Below are 24,219 nucleotides of genomic sequence, written 5' to 3' on the forward strand. Positions count from 1 at the left end.
CCATGATTTGGGCAACCATCAGTGAAAGTGAGGTATATGTAAAATGTAACATAAAGAGCCTAAAAATAACACACACAACACCATCATCATAGAATAAAAAGCTCATGATTGTCACTGACGCAGGACTCAAGGCAGGCAAAATGACAAAAAGCGAGCCTTTAATTCAGGCTGAAAACAAAATACATAATAATTAACAAAGTCCAAAATTTGAAACCAACAAACATCAAGAACCACTGGGAACCAACCACAGCAGCTGACAAGGAGAGGACAGGACTATGTATACACCCAGGGCTGATTACACAGCTGGAGACGGGAGGGGAACGAGGTACAGCTCATCACTGAGAGAACGATCAGGAATCAGCGGGAGACAGAAACAGGAAGTAAAACTAACATCGGAAACAAAAGGAAACTAATCAATCACGTACGGCATAATCAAAACTGTAACCGAATACTAGAAGAGCAGCACTTATATTATTTATATTGCACCAAATCACAACAAACAGTAAAACCTTACCTTATATTGAAAGGTAAAGACCCTACAATAATGGATCACAAGAATACAAACGCCCCCGCTACTACCTTTGTGGACTATGCCAGGAAACAACTCGGGATCGTGAGTAGTCAACTAATGGTTGCTATTGTCGCTAGTCGGTACCAGATGTACTAGTCGGTTAGCCTAATTGTTAGGATTTTATGCAGCTATCTGCCACCAGATGGCGCCGCAGCCCTGACATCCTTATAGAAAAATGCCATAACTCTGTTATTAGCTCTAATATTGTTAGTTATTGTAACCTGAAGTGCACCTCCTGAGAAACACCGTCATTTCCTTGCGTGCATTTCCGGCTACTTCCCCCAAGTTTGTACAAAGGAGGGAAAAAACTTAGAGGGACTAATGTGTTTGTACCTTAGGAAAAAACTGACCTCAGCAAAGAGGAGGATCCAGGAGGAGAAAAGTCCCAGCATTCTAGGTTTCTGTCAGCCGGCACCGCACGTAAAACACAGGGACACGACCGACAGGTAATTAACACACACACACCTGTACATGCATAAACATGGCAACAACATCGGCCACTTATGTAGGTTACATCGTAACTCTACAAAGACCCAGCACTGAAGTCTGAATCAGGGGTAAGCTGGAGGAGGAGGCTGGGGGAGAGGGTCTGGGGTTCACTGCTCAGGCTGCGACCCCGTGACCCGCCCCGGATAGGAGGAAGAACATGGATGGATGGATGTCTGTACTGTTTTATTATCATTTTAGATTTTAATTTTTATTGTGATGTGTGTCATCAATTAAGCAGCGTTCATAATGGGCCACACCTTTCAGTCACGATGTATTCATTTTTCAGATGTTCATTTCTCACATTTCAAACATTGTTTGCAGTTTTCACATATTTAACATCAATTAATTGAAAGTTTTTTCTTCATTGTCTGATTGGAGCGTAACGTGCGGTGTTCATAATGGTGTTGCCGCACAGTTCAGCAGCATTTAGAAGGACGTGGTTAATGTTTCAGATGTAACCTGATATCTGAGTGTTTCTTAGTTTTAGACTCGTCGATCAGTCTAATTTTTTACTTGTTTAGGAACATCCCTAAAACCAACCAATTTAAATGAAGAAGAGTGATCAAATATTCAGCCAGAAGTTTGTTGGTGGCTACCAAAAACAACTTGCTAAGGGACATTCAGCCAAATATTAGTGGGCGTGTACGAATCACCAATCGCTCCAACCTGGAAAAAACTGCTCGAAGAAATCATTAAAAACCCAAACTTATCATGACATTCACGCCCATGATGCAAACCTCTGACCAAACTGCATTTACCAGTCAGAGTAGAGTTTCCATATATTTTACATAAAGCATGAAAGAATTAGATTTACAAGATTTACCTCAAATGTTTTTAAATCCTTAGAGAGACTCATGATAAATGAACTCAGAACTGACGTAGGGCCACTGTTAGACAGGTATCAGTTTGCATACACAAAAAAACGTAGTACTAATGATGCCATGTTAACACTAATGCATTTTATTCTAAAGCACCTTGAAAAGCCTGGTACATATGCTAGAATGTTGTTTGTTGATTTCAGCTCAGCTTTGAACTCAATTCAGCCGCACATGCTCCTTGAAAAGTTGGTGCAGATGAATGTAAACCCCTTTTTAATCAGGTGGTACCACTCTTTCCTTACCAACAGGCCGCAGAAAGTCAAATTCAATTCTACTTTTTCAGATACATTGGTAAGCAGTACTGGAGCCCCCCAGGGATGCGTCAGTTCACCATTCTTATTTACCCTGTACACAAATGACTGCGTCAGTTCTATGTTAAATCAGCACATTGTGAAGTTTTCCGATGACACCGTCATTCTCAGTCTGCTCACCAAGGATTCCAGTGACTCCACCCACAGAGCTGCCGTGGAGAGGTTTGTGACCTGGTGTGATAAACATAAACTTCACATAAACATCTGCAAGACTGTTGAGATGCTGGTGGATCCCAGATCAGCTAGTGACCAGAACCCTGTGATCATACACAATAAAGCCATTAAACAGGTGACCTCATACAAATACCTTGGTGTTCTCATTGACAGTGACCTGAGCTGGCGGACACATATTGCCACGATCTCTGCCAGCATTCATCAGCGTCTTCACGTCGGATCTTCACAGACTCCGTCTATTTGGAGTTTGCAAAAACATAATGGTAATTTTCTATAGAGCAACAATAGAGTCAGTACTCCGGTACGGTCTAACTAGCTGGTTTGGAAATCTAACAGTCAAATCCAAAACGCAAATCCATAATCTAATAAGAACAGCGGGCAAAATTCTTTTTAAACCAAGATAAATTTCTCCCAAGGGAGACAAATAAAGAATTTTGACTTTGACTTGACTTTGAATACAGATTTCCCTTTCGGCTGGGAGCACTGGCCACTCACAGACACAAAAACATGCTGGTTTACATCGAGCGGCTCTTTCTAACCTCACGTATTTATAAGCATGTCTTTAAAGCTGAGACATGTTTCAGGAGGCACAGTGGGCTGCCCACTAATCACAGGGTTCGCAGTTTAAACCCAATCTAAGCCAACCGCATTCATGGCAGCTCCGTCACCACGACTGTGAGAGTAAACGGGTGAATGAGGAAAAGCGCCTTGTACAGCTGTTGAGTTTACAGCGGCGGTGCATGTAAATGCACAACGTTTATAAAGTGCAAACATATGGACCACAAAAGGAAAACATGACTCCCCACGAACTTCCCTCGGCCTCTGGTTCAGACTTAATTCATAATTTTACTATTTGAGTTAATGAGCAGTTTCTGATATTTGGGATATTTTATTTTCAGAGCTGCTGACAGAATCAACAAATTAATTTTGTTAATGTGCAGCTGAGGGTGCGCCACGTGAGGAGCTCTCACTCTTCTTATTTCTGGAGGAACCTTTTTTCAGTCCTGGTCAGCTGCAGCACAGAGGCTTAACCACAAACATCTGCTTAAGGTCGAGCGAGGTCAGCACTGAGCATGTGCAGATGTTTCTGGATGCTTGAGGAGCAGGACGGTAGCAGACTGTTCTAAAACAAACTCTCTTTAAACCTGCACACCGGGTAACCTACCAAGCTCATCTTTTTTCCTGGACAGCTTATTTCCCACTGTTTAAAGACTTTTATTTTGAAAATACAGCTTTCTCCTACAGATCCATTTATTTTGAAGGCTGCGGTTGACCCTGTGGTCTGCATTCTTGGCCATCTTGACTGATTGAAAACATGCGAAGCGAAGCTGAAAAACCATCAGAAGAAAATGTGAGCGCTGCCGCTCGAACACCTGCAGATGCTCCGAGGACCAGAAACACGCCGGATCGCTTTCCATCTGTTCCCGTTCAGTAAGTCAAACATCCTGCCCAGCATCTGAGGACCTCAGCCACTCAATCCAATGACACACTCATTGTTCACATGGCATTGTGGGTAAAATCGCATGACTAGTTAAGCGCGTGGTGCTGATGTCATTAGTGTGCGGTGGCGAGGAGTGTCTGTCCGCTTGGTTCATGTCGGACCAGCAGCAGAAAGACTCTTTGTGTTATAATTAAGTTGAATTGTTGTCTCTGGAATCCAGAACAACAATAATCTGCTCATCGGCCGTAAGGCTGCCGTTTAAATATGTTACAGGGGACATAAAGAGGGGCTGAGTGTAAACACATTAAAGCTCAAAGTGCTTTCATGCAAACAGGTTCATATGTGAGTGAAAAAAGATCATAATGAGTTACTATAATGTAAAGAGGAATAAACCAACTCAGAGTCTGACTTTAAGGTGTGTGACTCGAGTCGCACTGAGAAGCTGCTAAAGACAAAATTCATATTTGAATTTTTGAATCTGTTTAATGAAGTGTGATGAAAATATTCACATATTTCACTCTGAGCCTCAGACAGCATCAGTGAGAGCTGAGCCTTTACAGTATGAGGTGCAGTCAAAAAGCTGGATGACCCCACCTGCTGCTCGTTTTGGATCGCCCACTTGCACACTGGTACACGGAGGGCTGTGGTGGTGCTGTGGACCTAAACATGAACCGTTCTGGTTTTTCTTATGATGACAGAGAAGCGCACCGTGACGTGAAGGTGACAGAGTTGTTCCACTGAGACTTTCTGCTGTGATGCTCAGACTAAGCACCAGTGCTGATCTCTGTTCCCGACTCCGTCACATTTCTGAGCCAAAAATCCGTCCCGGAGCCCCTGCTGGGTAAATGTAGGCTTATCACCTCCGATTACAGGGGCTTTCCATCACCTCCACAAACCTTATTCTGTCATCATCATGCTGGCCCAATCATTTTCTTGCCCCGCCTTCTGCGAGCCAATCAGCCAATCGGTGCTCTTCTGTCCGGCTGCCTTTCAGACTCATTTGTCCCCATCTCCACTTCATCCTGGCCACATAAAGACTGCTGCTTCATCTCTGCCACCACCAGCATCTGGACTCTGGGTGGGGTCCTGCTCTATTTGCTGCCATCGTCGGACTCCGCTCTGCTAAATAGCTCCGAACAGTTTATTATTCAAATGCTGCATTTCAATAAATATTCTCCAACTTTCTAAACAGTGAACTTGAAGGTGTTCAGGTTTACTTACTCCTGTGAGTTATTCAGAGCGTTGTACCATCCTTCCACTGATACTGATACTCTGCTGAAAGAATACATTATATATGGTGCTGTGTCTCGAGCCACCCTTCATTTCTTTATATTTTGCTACTAAAATGAGAAACACAGTACCAGTCAAACCCAGAGTTTATACAATGCTAACAGGCTTGGATGCCTTTAGTGCCTTGGGATCATTGTCGTGCTGAAAAATGAACTCTTTCCACATGGTTCAGCGTGGTGGATCCGAATCTGATGGTACATTTCTGTGTTCAGCTTTTTCAGGATCCCCTTAAACCACGACAGAGCCTCCAGCGTGTTTGACACGTGGCTGTAGCATCTCTCTCCTGACCTCCTCTGTACTGACAACAATTTGAACAAAATATCTATAATGTGAGTTCATCGCTCCATAAGAGATGCTGCCACTTATTTTCAGTCCAGTTCTTGTGTAATGTGGCAGACCTCAGCCTTTTCTCCCGTTTCCCTTCCTTAAGAACGGCTTCCTGACAGCCGCCCTTCCACTGAGACCATCTCTGATGAGGCTTCAGTGAGCAGCAGATGGATCAGCTGAAGGTCCAGATGATCTCTCAGGTTCTGCGTCAGGTCTCTGCTGGATTTCTTCCTACTTTTTAAAAACATGATTTTCTGATACTGTTCTTCTGCTGCAGATGTTTTTTGGGCCTGCCACTTGTCACATGTCTGTTATATGTAGGCAATCCTGGTTCATCCTTTGAGTTAGAGAATGATTCGTTGGTTGGTGTTAAGTCCTCTGAAAATGAGTGAAAAAGCAGCCAATATCCAAAGAAAGACTTTCAGAAAACTGGAGACCTGCTGCTCAAGACCAAGTCTGAGTCCTTGAAGCAAAATAAGAATTTTTGTGCAGTAACTAATATCAGCTCAGCTACTATAATACAGCAGCACAAACTGTGCTACGGGCATGCACATGTAACATGTATGAATTTGTCTTCATGCTCGACCTTCATCTGCTGCTGAGTTTGTACGTTTTTCAGTGCTGCAGCTCCCGGCACACCGACAGCATTTGTTTATCACCGAGAATATTTAAACAGTTAATTTCATCTTCACGTCTTCATCGGGCTGTGAGAGAGCGTCACATCTGGGCACACCGTGCAGTCAGCTCGCTGCTCCCTGATGTTAGCGAGCAGAGCACAGACTGAAGTGTCTATGCCAAAAACGAGCCCGGAGCAGAAAGAGTTAACAGCTGATAACCACCATCTGCGATCCCGGTATCTGTGAGTGAGGTTTTAGGTTTTGCTGAGCCAGCCAAGTTTGGCTTTGTCGAAGCTTTTCTGAGTACACCCCCGGGGGTGTTCGAAGAACCAGTGTCAACACATAAAAACGCCAAAGTCACAAACAAGCTCCCAGTAGATGAACGTACTGTTGAAGCTCTGACTGTGATGCAATTCTGAAAACATGTTTATTTTCTTATTTACATTTTTTTATTTGTAGGACACGATTCATTACTGTATGAGAACACAGCAGATGGAGCACGTCTCTCTGATTCACTGTTAAAATATTCTGGTGAGAATAAATAAATAAACCACATGAATATAAGAGAGAATCTTCTTAAATGTCAAAGCTGAGACATTGTTTAACGTTGTGGTTTAAAATAAGATCCTGATGGTGACTGTTCATGCAGCAGGAAGCTATCAGCAGATATGAGTTCATCCAGCAGAAGTCTGCATCAGCACGTTAAATACATACTCATCGGTCTAAACTCACGGGATCAGGATTCGTTCGGGTAAGAATAAAACACAGGTTTCCCTGTTTGGACATTTTAAAGTTAAAATGTAAAAATAAAAACACTTCATGCAGACAAACTGAACCCCCCACCCATAATAAAAAACATGTAATGTTAAAGGCACGAGTGACATCAGACACACAAACCCAACCCAAGCTAAATGTTTCCTGCACATCCACAGTCAGCTCCGCATTATAAAGATGAGGAAAGCTTCAGATTCCCGTCTTTACCAGAACAAACTGAAGCTGAGACAAAGGTGCCTTTCACCAACTGACAGCCAATCAGAGAGCTTCACATTAGCAGCGACCTGGAGTCAAAACACTGCTGCTGACATGTTTTCAGTCAGTTTACACTCTCAGCCACGATCAGAATTAAAGCAGCCTGTGACCTTTCACCTCCAGCAGGCTGAGAGCAGGACAGAGGTGAGTGGAGGCTGATAAGGGAAAGCGCCGCCTCTAATGGAGTTCCTCTTAAAACAAAAACGACACCATCCAAAAACACAGCCGGCCTCACCTGGTTAAATTAAGGTTACAGTGAGCAGGAAACACGCGCTTGACATCACTTCCTGTCTCCTCTCTGACCAGTTAAATGGTAGCACCATCCATCCACCCACCCACCCACCCACCCACCCATCCATCCATCCATCCATCCATCCTTCCATCCATCCATCCTTCCTAACTGCTTTGTCCCGTTCAGGGTAGCAGGGGTTGTGGATCCCAGTAAAAGGTGGGTACGCCCGGGCAGATCACCGTCTGTCTCAGGGCTAAATGGTAGCAGCGGTGAAACGAGAGACATTTCTGCAGATAAAGTTTTCATGTTTTTCCAACTGATTTAATCTCCACACTGCTGAAAAAACAACTGCAGTCTGCACAGCTCACTTTGAACCACAGTCCACAGAGAAAAACACACACACAGAATGATGTCACTTTCTACGGAAATGAGTAATTCGGGCGTTTTTTCTCCCCTTCTCCCATTTTTTTGTTGATGACATCACAGCTGTTACTCTGCCAAAAGGAGGGGGCTGAATGTGTGTGTGTGTGTGTGTGTGTGTGTGTGTGTGTGTGTGTGTGTGTGTGTGTGTGTGTGTGTGTGTGTGTGTGTGTGTGTGTGTGTTGCAATTTGTATGCATGCTAAAGGATTTACAGCTGGACTTTTGCCTGATTTTAGCTGACCAGGGGAGTTTTTCTTCACTGGTGAGAGACCTCAGTCTTCACTGTCCCAGAGGAGGAGACAGCAGGAAAAACTGGGGAAAGTTTACGGACCAATCCTTTGTTGCTCGCTGTGAATGTGCAGATTTCCTCTGGAAACTCCAGTTTGTCCCACCATGGAAAATCATGCTAGATTACTGCTGCCTTTGACTATCTATCTATCTATCTATCTATCTATCTATCTATCTATCTATCTATCTATCTATCTATCTATCTATCTATCTATCTATCTATCTATCTATCTATCTATCTATCTATCTATCTATCTATCTATCTATCTATCAGCAGAGTTCAGAGTGAAACTCAGTGATCAAAAATCGTTGTGTGTGATCAGTTTGCAGTCGTGTTATAATCAATAACAGCAGTCCCCTCCCGCTGCCCGGGCTGAAAATCCCCTGCACACCTCACATGAACTGAGTCCTTGGATCCAGATAATATTATTTTAAGAACATGAAGCTGATGTCTTCCATTTTTTCTTATTTCAATGTGACATTTATTTGTGAAGATATTACAAAAAACGTCCAATTCTGCCAAGTCAAAAACCGCAGTCACATTTTCACACCAATCATCTATAACATCTGAGTCACCCGGATAGCAAGCAGAGCAGTTATATAATGCTCTTCTATAGAGGTAATGATAAATCAATATAACATATATATGCAGTTAGTTTGTGAGAGACTCATCATTCCTGCCAATAAGCTCTCAGTTACAGAGTCTCAGGTCTCACTCTATACAATACAGACATGCTCACAGTATTAAAGGCCCCTACCTCTGAAGACGTGACTGTGGCTCTGATTGGTTCATCATCATTATCGTCATAAATCTAAGGTGCTCTTATTGTTTGGAGAGTTAGCAGAAGGAAGATCCCAGCAGTCTGAAGAAGGAGTCTTTGGCTTTGGGACTTCCTGTTATTACATCATAGTTTCAGTGTGGCCTTCAGTGAGAAAGCAGAATTAATCTAAATAGTCTGCTACTTTATAAAGAACTTTTTAATGACCTATTTTGGTTAAAGGGGGGGTCTCGTGACCTTTAAATCCACTTTCTTTAAAACCAGTAGAAGGATTTAATACAGTGTAAAAGTGGGTTTATGGAAATGTGGTTAGTTGCTGTTAATTACCACGGAGGAGCCAAACTACCAAGGCTAAGGACAGATTATGGTTTAGTGCGCATATAAATTAGTGGAGCTGTAACATTCCTGTCAGGGCTGGGTACTACAACCCAAGTAAGAACATTGGGACGCTGTGTAGAACTTGCAGCATCTATTTCGATGTTTTCATGCTGAAACTGAGGCAGGAGAGGCTGCTGAAAACATGCTGGAACATCTCACAGCTAATGAGGTTAATTAGTAACGTGACTGTGCACCAAAATGAGCGTCTCAGGCGGTTTAAACTGCTCAGTAACTGACCAACAGCTATGGCTGTTTGGGCAGCAGTGGCATTGGTGCACATCTGTGAAGGCCCCCATTAATGCTGAGCAACAAACATCTGGATCAGAGAGGAGCTTTCTTACTTCAGCAAGAGAACAGCAAACTGTGTAATAAAGGAATCTGCCCTCCTGCAGTCCAGACCTGTCGCCTACTGAGAAAAGACGCAGCATTATAAAACAGAGGAGGTCCTGCTGGACAACTGAAACCGACACAAGCAAGAATGGGAAAACATCTGGCTACTAAAACAGCAGTCGGTCTCTCAGCTCCCAAAAGCTCGCTGTGGTTTTTGTTAAAGAAGAGATGATGCAACGCGCTGGTAAACGTGCTTCTGTCCCAGCGTCTTTGGAAACATGTTGCAACACATATATAAGCATAAATAAATGAGCACGCACGATTCAAACACGCAGCAAACGTTCAGTCTCAACATTTAAAGCGCTCTCTTTGTGCACTTTGAGTTAGATAAGAAGATGTATCTCATCCACGGGGTAAAAACATCTCATTTCTTTCATTTCTCGTGATTTCGTCTGTTTGCTTCTTAGAATTTAAATGAATTTGGGACCAAAATGTGTTTGCAGATATTTGTTGAGCATTTAGAAACGTTTCATTTAAAATTACCTGCCACACGTAACTCCGTTTATGCTCAGATCGGTTTGACGGCGCACTGACCGGAAATAAACCTGATCCGGTTCAACCTAAAATAAAGAGTCTGTTTGAAAATGTAAGAAGTAGAAAGTACAGATACTTGTGTAAAAATGTAGGGAGTAAAAGTAAATAGTAGTCAGAAAAATAAATACTGAAAAATCTACTTAAGTGCATTAGCGAAGTATTTGTACTTCGTTACTTCCCACCTCTGTAAGACTAGAGAAGATAAACCGATGATCTGACGGGGGGGGGGCAGAAAATCTCAGAGGAAAGGAAGTAAAAGTAGACACGTGAGGAAAGCTGACCCTCAGAGTAATGCAGGAAATAACCAAAAAACAACCTGAGACTGAAAAACGAGACTGTGGGGCAATTCAGCGTCCCACCTCAGCCCCGACAGAAAACCTGAAATACTGATCAGTAAAATATCAGTTTAATTCATTTACACAAAATAAGAAAAAAAAACACAAACCCACCGATTTCCTGTTTTTTCTTTCATTTGATCCTAAACTTTATTTATGAGCTCCGCTCACTGATCGTCTCTCTGGCGCTGATTAATGAAGAGTATCCGCACTGATGATGGATCACAGAGTCATGATTAAAGTACTCTGGCACTCGGAGCACATTTCACTGACTGAAACCCAACAGTGTGCAGAGTTGAGCTCGACTCTGTGGTGGACAGGAAGTCCGTCTGTCTCTGAGCAGCTTAGATCAGTCTCAGCTGTTTCCCTTTTTTTTGTTTGCTCCGTGACACTGCTCGCTTTCTGGCTTCATGACTAAAACACACAGAGATGATACGCAGAAGTAAAAAAGAAAGTAAAACTTTCACCTGGAAATAGTTTTCAGTCCCGGACAAAAAGAGAGAACGATGGCGGGAAACTGGCGCTCAGACAGATCAGCGCCTGTCTCTGCATCCAGCGGCCGCTGCTCGTGTGGGTACAGCCGCGACCTCTGACCTCTTTATTTCAGCCCGGGTGTGGGCCGGTTTCATGTCTGCCCCTCTCAGCTCCACAGAGCAGGCCGAGAGACGGCTGATTTATCACGAACTCCACAGGACAGATGCAGAGTTTGTGTTTTTGTTAGGCTGACATCAAACTGAGGGTTTAACTGCCCGTTTCACTGGGCCCAATGCTTTTTATTGTGTCCTATTGTGTGTTTATTGCACTTTTATGTGCTGTATTGTGTGTTTAGAGTTTTATAGTGTTTCAGCTTACAGTAATGACCCCAGTAAAAAGTTCACCAAATTCTGAGCTTCATCCACAACATTGCTTTCAGCTCCCTGAGTGGATCCTCTGATTCCTGTGGAAGAAAAGGACTGTAAGGAGAAGAGGAGGACGCGAACACGTGAGCTTCCAGGCAGCCGTGACATCTGAGTCAGGATCAGTCCAGATGGAAACTTATTTATCCTTTTTCCATTAGTTCTGGAGACACTTGTGTGAGCTGCTAACACTCGCGGCCGATGAAACCCTGCTGACAGTTAAATAAACAGTTCACCTGCGAGATGAAAAACATTTCAAAACAGGGATCCTGCGGCTCGAGGCAGATTAGATTTAAAACCTTTTAAACGCTCCTCAGAATTAAATTAAGACCAGCTCTTCTACAAGGAGGATTTAGGAGGAAGAAAGTGACATCGTTACACAAAGATGCCACTTGTTTGTTTCTGTGGTCTCGCTGAGGCCCCCTCTAACCACAATAAGCCGATGAGAGATGCTGGGGCTGATCGAAATTTGCTCATGCACAACTGCACAACTGCACAGCTGCATGCAAATGTGGGCAATTCCAGAGTCCGGGAAAGATTTCCATTACACTTCCCGCACAAGCTATAGCTCACCTCAGCCATGCTGCAACCACAGCTTGAAGCCAAGTTCTCATTGGGTATGGCATAAAGACATTTTAAAACACAAAAAACATGTTTTTATAAACAAAAAACAAAACATGATGGTGTTTTTGGTTCTGCCATTTTAATCTGTCATTAATGCTTTCTGTTAATTACAGGCCTATAAAAAAAAAATCACAGCTATTACAGATCATGTTGAGATTTTAATTTCAATGACAAAAACTACGCATAGAATTCAACATCCCACATTTTCAAAGACGTTTTAACACTTTTAAAGCCTCTTTTTTTTAATGACCAAATTCAATAACTTTTATGACCTTTTAAAGATCCACAGGAACTCCGTCTAACTGCTCCGTTCATAATTAAACTAAAACGGGTTGAACAGAATGATTTCTTCACCCTCCTCACTCATTATTAGTTGTTTTTCCATTCAAAACCTTTAAGAAGTTTTTTTTTTTTTTCAGGGAGCTGAAGGTTTCCTTCAGACTATTGTTTGTCTGCGTTTCTACTGAAAGCCAAAAGATTAGGCAAAATTAGCTGAGCTGCTTTTAAACACAAGACATGCGAGGATGTTGTGGAGTTTGACTGCACCGCTCCTTTGGAGAACTTCCTCGATTGTAATGCGGTCTGTGTAAAGTTTCCAGCATCTCCGGTGGAAGATATCGAGCTTACTGTTGGTACTGGCTGATGTTTTCCAGGTCTCATGGGCGTAGATGGCGGTCGGGACCACGATGGAATTGAGTAGCCGGAGTTTGATCTTCAGGGAGATGGACAGGGAGGACCAGATCTTGTTCATGCTCCGAAATACGTGATCTTCATCTTCACAGCGCTGATCCTGAGGCAGATTTTTCCAGCTTTTCTTTCCAGGTCGGTTGTCCCATGCTGCAGGTTTGGCTTGTTTTCCTCGAGGAGGGTGATGTCAACTGCAAAATCCAAGTTGCTGAGGCGGTCTTGGTCAGACCAATGGATGGCAACCCCAATTCATCTCATGATGAAATCAAGGGTAACAAAGAAGAGCAGTGGTGACGTGACAGAATGGCCTTGCCTGACTGGTGGTAATTTTGAAGAAGTCTGTTTGGCCATTTTTGGTATTTACACAGCAGCTTGAGTACAAGTACAAGTACAGGTCTCTGAAGATGCTGATGAAGATGGAAGGGATCTCGTACAATTGGAGGATCCATCAAAGGGATTCATGATGGATGCTGTCAAAGGCCTTTTTGAAGTCAACAAAGTTGATGGCAAGTGGGTATCAGTACTTGATGCACGATTGTGTGCTTCAGAACCCGGCCTGTTCCTCCCACAAACGTTGGCCGAGGGCACCAATAGCAATATATATTTATATGAGTGTTATACGTGGCATTTGTGGTACTCATGTTCTTTGAGTTTTAACTGATCAGAGTCGAGCTCTTCTCCACTAATGCTAAATCATGTGGGGGTTCCTGTGGCAGACAAAGGCACAAAGCTGTGGGCCAACCCAAAAACCGCCTGATAGTTTAATGATGCACATGAAAATCAGAGCAGCCGTCAGCCGTCATATTAAAGCAGACTCACAACGTCCCATTAGGCTGTTGTCAGCATTTTTTGTTGTGCTCGTTTGTCTTTGTTAACCTTCATGCAAACGCAGGTGTGGATGTTCTATCAGAGATCTGAAGCTCCAAGAGTCACGATAAAGAGCTCCAGTGAAGAGCTGTGGTCTAAAGAAGGAAGTGCTTCACAGTGACCAGAAACCACAGACGGCAAATGACATCCGGCAACGTCAAGCGACAACGGGCGAAACAGCCACTGGCGACACAAAGTGGGCGGGACCCGAGATCGATTGAAATATTACCTGGGAGTAAATACATTAGAGGGTTACCTAGGCAACCAGAGTCTGGAACAAGCCATCACTCATCAGCGATGCACAATGATTTGCTCATCGCACAATGCTTAAAGATGCTCAGGAAGCACTGGTTTAAATCCAACATCATCTTTACACACACTGACCGTGAAGAGTCTCACACACACTCAGGGCACATACTCTGAATTATTTAAAGCGCAGCTGTCATCATGTGTGAAGTGGCAGTCAGCAGCTCTGTGAGGATGTGACAGTGAAACCTCTGTGCCAGGAAGGGCACACATAGACTGCTATTTATAAAAGAAGAATGTGCTTACAGAAGCCTTTTTTAGGGCAAAGCCTCAAATGGTGAAGTGGAAATGAAAATGAGCCGAGACAGAATTTAGTGTAAAATAGAACCGTTTTTGCAGAATTTTAATTTTATTATTATGTTTTATTTATGGGGTATAACCACCTGCAGCTGTGTTTAATGGCCACGTGTTGCTCCTCAGTTACGTTTTCCTTCTGCAGTTTTTTTGTTCTGGTTGATGTTTCATACCTGATGCCTCTGAATAAAACACTTTGCCTTCATCATATCTCAGATGAGTGTGTCAGTCTCACAGTCAGAGAAACAGCACTTCCAGTCGGTGTGTTTTTAGTTGCCATGTCTGATAACTTGTGGTAAAAACAGAGCTTTTACAGAGTGAGGGTGTGTCTGCATCCATCCATGCATGGAGATGAGAGGCTAATGCACATGTGTAGACTTTACAGTGACTAAGGCAACAATGCACATGAATGGCTTCAAAATGTAAAGAAAGAAAGTGTATGCACCCAGCAGCAGCTTATGGGGCTGCGAAATGAACACCTGAGCCAGGCTCCAGAAGCAAGTCATCCCACAGACTCAGAAAGTTGATCTTTTTATAGACCTGGAAGCTTTGAATGGCAGGTTGGTTCAGAGGGGGGCGGCCACCGCTTCACCTCAGCTAATCTGAATGAGAGACCTCATGGCTGTTTTTTTTGTGCTTTTGGAGCATTTTAAATCCAATTATTGGACAGCTTGTCCGAGAAGACTGTGCTCTGGTTGGGGTGAGGGAAGTTCTAGTATATTTTTATGTTCCTTAGCACTAATTATACCAGTATCTGTCTCTACATTGCACCCATACTGTTCATGGATTCAGCTCACTAGCTTTAGCTGATAACTCAGCGCTCCACCCTGAATGTGGTCACGTCTGACTCCAAAACACCAACACGGCTAAACTTGATCATGAACCAGTGTGTGATGTCACAGTGGCTACTTCCATATTTAATATACAGTCTGTGGGTTGCACATCTCTGCCTTTATGGATACACGCAATTTCAGTCATGGTGAAGCTGCAGAGTTTGATGCATCAGGCTCCAGATGATTTCCTCATGCATGCCACTTTATGCATATTTGTGTGTGTGTGTGCAAACTGAAGATGGATGAATATGGGTGGAAACCTGGAAACTGCTTTGAGCTTTGGGTTTGTTTGTCATGTGAAGCAGTGGCTGTAATGAGAGGAGGGCAGGCAGTGGCAGAATAAAGCTGTCATTAAATGAGACGTTCTAACTGCAAACATCTCAGAGGTCTGAACTGAATGTCTCTCAGAGACGTTTAGAAAACAACATTTCTGTCCCCAAACTTTCCACCTTCACTGACCTGACATAACAAACATCAGGGAGCTGTTACCACAGAAACACAGACACCAGAGAGGGGTGCTGCTGTCACGGCATCCTCTGACATCACTCTGACTTCAGCAGAGCGCCTCACCTTTAAACATCTACCGCGCAGAACTGCACCAGGACTCAAACCAGCAACCTTCAAGCACTTCTGTCCACTCTCTCGCAATAAAACCTCTGACACACACGCGCGCGCGCGTGCACGCACAAAGTCCTCTGTGGTGAGGTCATCATACTTTGACGTCACCACCTTATCCTCCTTCATCTCCACCCTCATCATCCTTTCCGTGCACGTGTCATCTTACCTGTGTCTGCTGGCAGCGCGGGCTCCGTGCGCGTGGCCGTTGGTGTACAGGTTGTAGGACTGTCGCAGCGGGAACGCGCCTTTGGCGTGTCCGCAGGTCCACAGCACGAGCAGCAGCAGCAGCGGGAGCGCGGCCATCCCTCCGATCAATTCGCGATCAATACAGAGTATCGATACTTTATCGGAGTCCGATCAGCTCCTCAGCTGGAAGGGAAAACTCCCGTCTCCATGGACACGACAAAAAAAAAAAAGTTTCCCCAAAAGTCCGTCAGTCCTGCGGACCCATGGTCCGGATCCCGAGCCAAGCAGCCAGACCTGATGACCAGACCTGAAGCGGAGTCCAGTCCCCTCTGGTCCGCTCCGGGCCCCGCGGCTACCCCGCCTTTAATCCGCTTTTAATGCCACTTTATTCCGGCTCGACGTGGTCCCGGTTGGCCCATCAGAACTTTTCTTGAGAAACAAAGAGAAGAAAACGTTGCGACAGACTGAACCGAGACCAGCTGCTCCTCCTCTTCATCACGCCGCCCCACCGAACTGTCTCCGCCCCTCCCGGAGGAGAAACCAGACCCGCACCCACACCTGAACCAGGGCTGAGTTCAGTGATGAAACCGGGAAAGCACACCGCGCTCCCGAAGGAGCAGCCCGCTGCTTTTCCGCGTTTTCCGCGTGTTTAAACACATACAAATATATTAATAAAGTTATTGTAAATCAGTAGAATTTGATTCTGTTTTACTCGATTTTGTTGTTTGTCAGTTCAACGCGTGAATCATATTTAACTGTGATTTTTCAACACTTGCGTGTTTGAAGCTCTTAAAGCAGTTCATGTTTTTTTTTTGCAGCTGAATCCCAGCTGGCAGAAAAAGATATCAGAGTTTTTCTCTCGTTTCGGTCTCATATGAGTGAAACTTTTTAAATACTTTAAATCGCAGTGCAGAAGGTAAAAAAGTGAAGTGCGCCTCACTGTGGGTCAGATGATGTTTCATGTTTCATGGTGAAGAAAAAATGGGGTCACACCAGCAAAGCTCCTGAATAATAATATTTAATACAGACGAACCTTTAAAGAGTTTCGGGCCGTAGACTGTGTGGGCCGCTCTTCATTGCACCCTTTGGCCCAGCACCCAGCCTCCTCCTAGTTTTTGGTCACATTTCGGTGGGTAAAGTCGGTGCTTCCTCAGTTTTTACCGTTCACATCTGCAGGCTACAGCTGTCGTTGTTTCAGGAGACAGTTCATGATTCATTTATTTCAGGAGCAAATGTGTGACCACAGTTTTGCGATGAACGGACACCCGAGCGTGTGCCTGTAATTAGTTTATTTATGTGATGAGGAACAGAAACGTGTTTTACAGGCATTTAAAAAAAAAAAAAAAAAGTCACATCCTGTCACGTGACACTGAAGCTGTTAATGATCATTTGATGACACTCAGACCAGAAAACATCCTGCACACTTCCTGAAGGTTAAAGGATGTTTTACATCTGCTCTCCTCAAAATAGACCAGCATGACACTAACTTTCACTAAGTGATAACCCTTCATATCACTCCATTGTTGCACTGTTTTTACTCCCATCCGGTCCTCCCACAGACCGCAGTGTGGTCACCTGAGTTCCTAAAAGTTTGTCATTCATCAGTTTTTTCATTTTTGTTTAGTTTTCCTTTGTTTCCAGGTTTGCTCCTTTCTGCATCTTTGGTTTCTGTAGTATTTTTACTATTATTATATGTGGGGATTTTTCAGGAGTGGTATTACAACACAATCAGCACTTCGCCGAGGCAGCTGACTCACAGTCATGTCGACATCCAGACCCGAGTAAACATCTGTACCACAGCTGCCTCGTGCTGGTTCTGTTGACAATTGAACAAGGACTGAAACTAAACACATTTCCTCTCATTTATTGTATTAGATTATGGTTAGTTTGTAAGCACACAATATGATCTCAGTCTAGTTTTTATTTTCATTTCAGGTTACTAAAATGCGTCTTTCACACCTGTGTTCAGTTTGTAGTTTAGTTTTAACAGCCTTGGAGGTCAAATCCGACCTGATTTACAAAATAAACTTCCTGTTTTATTCATTATGACTTAAACTTGTGACTGAGCCCATGAAGTGATGAGAACACAACTAAACACAGAGACACCAAAGCAAATCTCTACAAACACAACAAGAGTTTCACTTCTTTGCATCGTTGGACCCCCTTGAAAGCAAACTAATACAACTCAAGAGGTTAATCCCAATAAACATATATTATACTCTGCTTCATCTAAAATAAATCTCAGTAAGGAGAGCAGCTGTGTGCTGATGTTTATCAGTGACTGCGGTGCAAAGCTGCAAAAAGCTGGAGGCTTTAATTAGGTCTGAGGAAGACAAACAGGGTGAGACTGAGCCTGGCTGGTCCTGTATAACCACCATTAGTTTCATTTTTTGCAGCTGCAGGGATCTGATTTCTCAAACCAAAGGTTCTGCTTCAATAAAGCATCATTTTAAGTCAACACCGATGCATGGTTCTGTTTTTTCTTCCTGCTGAGAAATCAAGGACGCTGCTCACTCTGCTGTATTCTAAATGAGGCCATCATTTACTATATAAGCATCACGCTGTATTAAAAATGACTTAAAACTAGTGTTTGAGACCATAAACCCATTAGGGAAGTGCTTACAGCAGTCACAGAGTGAGGCTGTTTTTTTTCACAGACTTTTATGGAACTGGAAGCCTTTTTGCAATGAGAGGAGTGGCCCCCTGCTGATCATAAAAAAGAATGCACATTTCTGCATTTTGCATCTTTTATATACAGTCTGTGGTGATGCAGAATGCAGTAAACAGCAGATACACAAAGATATAACATTTCACCAGATGGACATCTTTAGAAACTGCCAAAAACAACAACCAGCAAACGCACGGAAACGGTGACAACAGATGCAGCAGAATTGTTCCTCCTGCAGGAGCCTACATTACCCACAATGCAGCACTGATAGCTGGCTGGTAGACTGGGGTGTGTGCTGGCAGCAGTGTTTGTAAGCTTTCTAACGTCACACTTCAGATCAGAGCCTTTTATCAGACGCTGACCGGCGCTGACTCAAGAAAGGAATAACAGTGATGGCGAGCAGATGGAAAAAGATCTGTTCAGCCGAACGGCGACGAGCCCCCACCTGCCCAAACGCTGATGCAAAATGTTTTCCCTGACAGGAACAACAGAGTGAGGGAGAGAGTTAAAACAGGACTCTACAATGGAAACACACTATCAGATCTCATAAATCATGTGGTGACCCCCCCCTTCCTCCTCAGGCTCAGACCACCCAGACACCATCACTCACACTAACCACTGTTTTCAGTTTTATGAGGCTCTTTTTAAATGGAGTTTTGTATTAAACACAGTCACATTCCTGAGTTAAAGCCTCAGGTGAGACACAGAGAGCTGTACTTCCAACCACACAGCAGCCATCCTGGAAACATGGCCTGTTTTTTTACTACTTTTGAATAAGCCAATATAAAGTTAATAATGTCCAGTGTTTGTTCTTTATTTTCTGTATATGTTCACGGTGTTGAGGAAAGCAAATAAAAGTGAACTTACCTGTACAGCTCTTTAACTGTAGGTGGTTTTAACAGGATAGTCTCAGCTGACCTTTTTATTGCTAAACCATTAAGACCTCATCTTTCCAAACATTTAGAGGATTCTCCGTTCTATTAAGGAAAACTTACAATCATCAGCTAACACTCGTTAGCTTTATTTAAGTTATCCTTCAATAGAGACGATGCAGTTTAACATAGTTTCAGTTCAGAGCATTAAACTGATGTGCTGCAGAGAGAGAGCTCATGACACCATCCGACCAATCAGCCGTCTTCCTCTGCTTATCCAGTCCAGAGTTGTGGTGCCGCTGCAGCCTGCAAGTTCTCCCCATAAACTGTACAGGTGCAGCACACAGACACACATTTCAGCTAATTAGTTCAATTCAATTCAATTTTATTTATATAGCGCAAAATTACAACAATCAGTCGCCTCACCCAACAATCAAACGACCCCCTATGAGCAGCACTTGGTGACAGGCCCGGATTAAGGTGGGTCTGGGCCCCGGGGCAAGGAGATTGCAAGGGCCCCCCCTCCCCCCTCCCGCTCCGAGCCCATACCAACCCACCCCCACCCCCCCGACACACACTCCCCTACAAAAGTCTCTTTCTGCTCTTCCTTCGTGCAAAATCATCTACCAACTCATCAAAGTTCAGCTGTTGCACAAACTGTGATTCGATTGCAAGAAGTGAGAGGGAGTTCAGACGATTTTGGGTCATTTTCATCCTGAGCTCATTTTTTATTCGAGCCATTCTGGAGAATGACCGTTCCCCTTCACAGTTCGTAATTGGCAGAGTCAAGAACAGTCGAAGTTGCCATATCCTGTAGCCCAGGGGCCCTTTGATTGCCGTTTCCTGTGGCACAGGGGCCCTATGGTTGCCATATCCCGTGGCTCAGGGGCCCTTTGATAGCCGTCCCCCGTAGCCCAGGGGCCCTCTGATTGCCGTCCCCCGTGGCCCAGGGGCCCTCTGGTTGCCATATCCCGTGGTTCAGGGGCCCTTTGCCATCCCCCGTGGCCCAGGGGCCCTCTGATTGCCGTCCTCCGTGGCCTAGGGGCCCTCTGGTTGCTGTACGACATGGCCCAGGGGCCCTCTGGTTCCTATGTCCTGTGGCCGAGGGCCCTCTGACTGCTGTCACTCCCCCCAGCCCATTTCAGTTAACCCTTATAGACTAAAGAAGTACAACTAAAGAAGATCCTAGAATAGAGGGCTCTATCGCAATCAGCATCGACATCGGTATCTGGATTGTTGTTGGGCCCCCCCCTGGGCCCAACAACAATCTCGACATCGGTATCTGGATTATTGTTGGGCCCCCCCCTGGGCCCCCTGGATCCATGGGCCCCGGGGCGCCAGCCCCACTCGCCCGGTCGGTAATACGGCCCTGCTTGGTGACAGTGGGAAGGAAAAACTCCCTTTAACAGGAAGAAACCTCCAGCAGAACCAGGCTCAGGGAGGGGGGGTCATCTGCTGGGACCTGCTGAGGGGAGGGAGACAGGACAGAAGACATAAATTAATGTGAAGTATATGACTAACAAAACAAGTTCATCCACCAAAACTGAAGCACAAACCTCTGGGATGGTCTGTGCCACAGAATAAAATATGGGTCAGATAATCCATTAAAACGCAGCACATAGGTCCACTTCAGTAACTCAAGCTAACGAAGGCGAGGTCCAACAGGCACTTACCTGTGTCAGGGCACCTGCCAATCAAAGTGGCCACACCCCTAAGTAATTTATCATAGTAAAAAACATCCCACTCAGTTGTTATGAAGGAGGAAAGTATCCATCTTTTGTATGAGGCTGTAACTACACTTTTTAGAGCAGTAAAGACACTTTAACATGTGGGTCTGTGGGGACTGACTCACTTCCAGAGTGCACCTCAAGTGGCCATAAGAGACACTGCAGTTTTTGTGTGGTGGTTTTATTTAGCAGGTTGCCTCGAGGTCCACACATGTAGACAGAGACAGAGTTAACATGGAGATAACTGAACCAGGTGGTCTGTGAACACAGAGTGGACATTAAGCTGTCACGGCCGGTGCAGGACACGGCCAGAGCAGGGTTTGAGTGTAGAGTTATTGATTATGCTTTACAAAGAACTCAAAACATCAAACTTGAAAACTCAAAACTTGAAACCTGAAAAGAAAACACACAGCAGCTGTCACAGGGACGTAGACGAGACGAGGACCCGAACAAAGAACAGAGGAAAACTAAGGGCTTAAATACACACAGTGGAAACAACAGGGAACAACAGGTGAAACAAATGAACCTAATAACGCAGGGGAAGTAAAGTGAACACAACACACAAGGAGTAGGAGACTACACAATAAAACAGGAAGTGACTAACATAACACACGCAGACTAAACACCAAAAACTTGACAAAGGGGATCAGACAATATATAAAGAAACACAACTCAAAAGTGCAACAAAACAGAGCTAACCAAAAGAAACAAACACTGGGCCACCGGCCCAGGACCATGACATAAGCGTTTAGTGACCAAATTAGTGCTCAATCAAGTGTTGTTTGAAAATAGAAAGACACACATTTAATTTCTTCACTGAAATCCTCTGATCGATATTTCTGATCAATGGGTCTGATCAGTAGTTCTTGCTGGACCTCCATTGTAGGTGGAAACAACATCAACATATGATTTGGAACAGATGAAAAATGCAATAAAAATCAGGTAAATGTGACTTTGCTGTTTTACCTGTTCAGCTGATTTCTGCCCACTAATTAAGGTAATTAGTAATCACTGATTACTGTACTTAAATTAGCTTAAATGCACTGATCCAGTGTTTTCCAGTTTAGTGCAATACCTGGGCTTTGGGTGTCTGCCAGTACGCAGTACCGGTGTGACCTGAATCAGATGTGATAGGACTCTGCACTTCAGCAGCTCCACTGTTCTGTCTGTGGAACCACACAAACAGCAACATTCAGTCAGAACAACGTCCAGATCTGCTGGACCTGCAACAGAATTTCACTGGTTTGGTTTCACAGCTTCTTCACACCTGAGGACACACACACACACACACACTCACAGGTAGTATGTGTTATTTTGCTGACAGGTGTCAGCTCCTGTTCAGTTCTCACCTGAAGAAGCAAAAAAAAAAAAAAATGGGAGCAAAAACTAAAATAAAGACCCACAACAGGCGAAGCAGCCGCACCAAAAAATCAAACCAGCCACCGCAGAGCTGCAGAGCTCTTCCTCTTCCTCTCACGCACAGATCCAAACTCTGATATATTTCAGAGGAACTCATCTGCAGCCCAACAGGCTCCTCACTGCCACAAGGAAAACTCTGCATTTTCTGAAAACCTCCTCATTTAGCTGTCAGCAGGCTGAAATGCGTTGCTGAAGGGCACTGCGGCAGTAAATATGAGGGTTTACAGCTGTTCACATAAGATGGATTAAATATGTTTGTCTTCAAAGAGGACGAAGCTGGAAATGGATGAGAGCACTGTTAACATTCCTGAAGTTTCTGTAAACACCTGACCCTGAAGGCAGCACGATGTCAGCCTCATTTCTTCTAAACTCGCTCTGAGAGTCTTTAACCTCTCCGAGAGCGCCCGAGGTGATAAATATGGAAATATGCAGTTCCTGTTTCTTCCATAAAACATGTGGCTGTTTGCTGCATCTGTGAGGACCCAGCAGATACTCAGATTGTCGCTTCAGATATTTCTGGATAAGCTCTTTGAGGCTGATCATGTGATCGTCTGACAGTTCAGTTTCTATCCAGCACACAAAGTGCCTTAATCCTGCAGTCTACTCTGTGGCCAGGAGGGGGCGAGTGCTCTGGTTGCATAAGGAGGTCCAGCTTTAAAGAAATTTATGAGAAAATGTTTCTGCTTCTAGTTTAATTTATGAGCTCAGGAAACACCTCCCTCCTGAGCTCATGGCCTTAATCACTGGTCTTATGTCTTATTTAATACAATAAAATATTGGTTTAGTAAATTATGGCCTCATTTAGAATAAACTCAGCAGGAAAGCAGGTTATGTTTGTGATTGACAGGTTGCTGAGTGTTGCGGAGTGTTCAGTGTTTCTCAGTTAGATTGATGAGTGGATCTCAGGAAGAATAACAAAAGACGATCTCCGTATCACAGGTTGTTGCCGTGCATTAGTGTCCACTTAAAGTTGTGTCAGATTCAGGCAGAGACTTTGGAGAAATTGGAATCCCCGTGGCTGAAAACATACTTAAATAACCCCAGTGTGACAGAGAGATCTTCATCAAAGCTCATTAATGCCTCCAAGTGACTGAAAGAACCTGAACGTGCAGTTTTACACCTCAGTCAGAACACATGCTGCTGTGTTTGGTGACGCTGACGTTAGATGGAGTGAAGAAACCAGACTGTAAACTCTGAAAAAGAAAGATTTGATCAATAATAGGATAAAAAAAAAACTCTTGGGATGAACCATTTTGTTTTTCAGGAATGAAACGCTCCTTTTAAAGTACCTTTTCTTGGTTGTGCCTTCAGCCTCAGTAAGAGTTGACCTCCTGACCTCCAGACCCACTGGACGATGATCCACCTATCACCTGTCCTGCAGGCAGTCACCTGGCTGTCAGTGCTTGGGGGCCAACCATAAACCAGCTGGTTATCAGTCATCATCTGCTTCACTGTGGCTGCAGTAAAGAAATAAAGACAATGCCTGCAGACAAAACCCCGGGCACTGATGACTCCACCTTCAGGGAGCAATAAAGTTTCCCCTAATCTGTCTTTAAGGGCAGCTGTAAAACCTCAGAAGAACTCCTCAGGTTTTCCACCACTGACCTGTATCAGTGAGGTCAAAGGTCACGGGGAAAAGAGTGTAAGACGTGTTTTAGCAAGACGTTTTGTCTGCTGGTGCTTAGGCTGTTTTTTAACTCCCATCTTCACAGTGCAAACGTTTACAGCTTGTTTGACA

General features: G+C 44.1%; 1 protein-coding gene across 1 annotated transcript in view; it reads right to left on the bottom strand.

Annotated features, from left to right (window-relative positions):
• Nucleotides 1–16,294, bottom strand: part of emilin1b (elastin microfibril interfacer 1b) — a 29,143-nt gene extending 12,849 nt beyond the window's left edge. The window contains exon 1 of the mRNA XM_030726108.1: nucleotides 15,776–16,294. Coding sequence (XP_030581968.1) covers nucleotides 15,776–15,912 — 137 coding nt within the window. The 5' untranslated portion in view covers nucleotides 15,913–16,294. The remainder of the gene's footprint in view (nucleotides 1–15,775) is intronic.
• Between the last annotated feature and the right edge of the window lie 7,925 nt (nucleotides 16,295–24,219).

This window comes from Archocentrus centrarchus, chromosome 3 (assembly GCF_007364275.1).
Source record: "Archocentrus centrarchus isolate MPI-CPG fArcCen1 chromosome 3, fArcCen1, whole genome shotgun sequence".
In the NCBI taxonomy this organism is placed as follows: domain Eukaryota; kingdom Metazoa; phylum Chordata; class Actinopteri; order Cichliformes; family Cichlidae; genus Archocentrus; species Archocentrus centrarchus.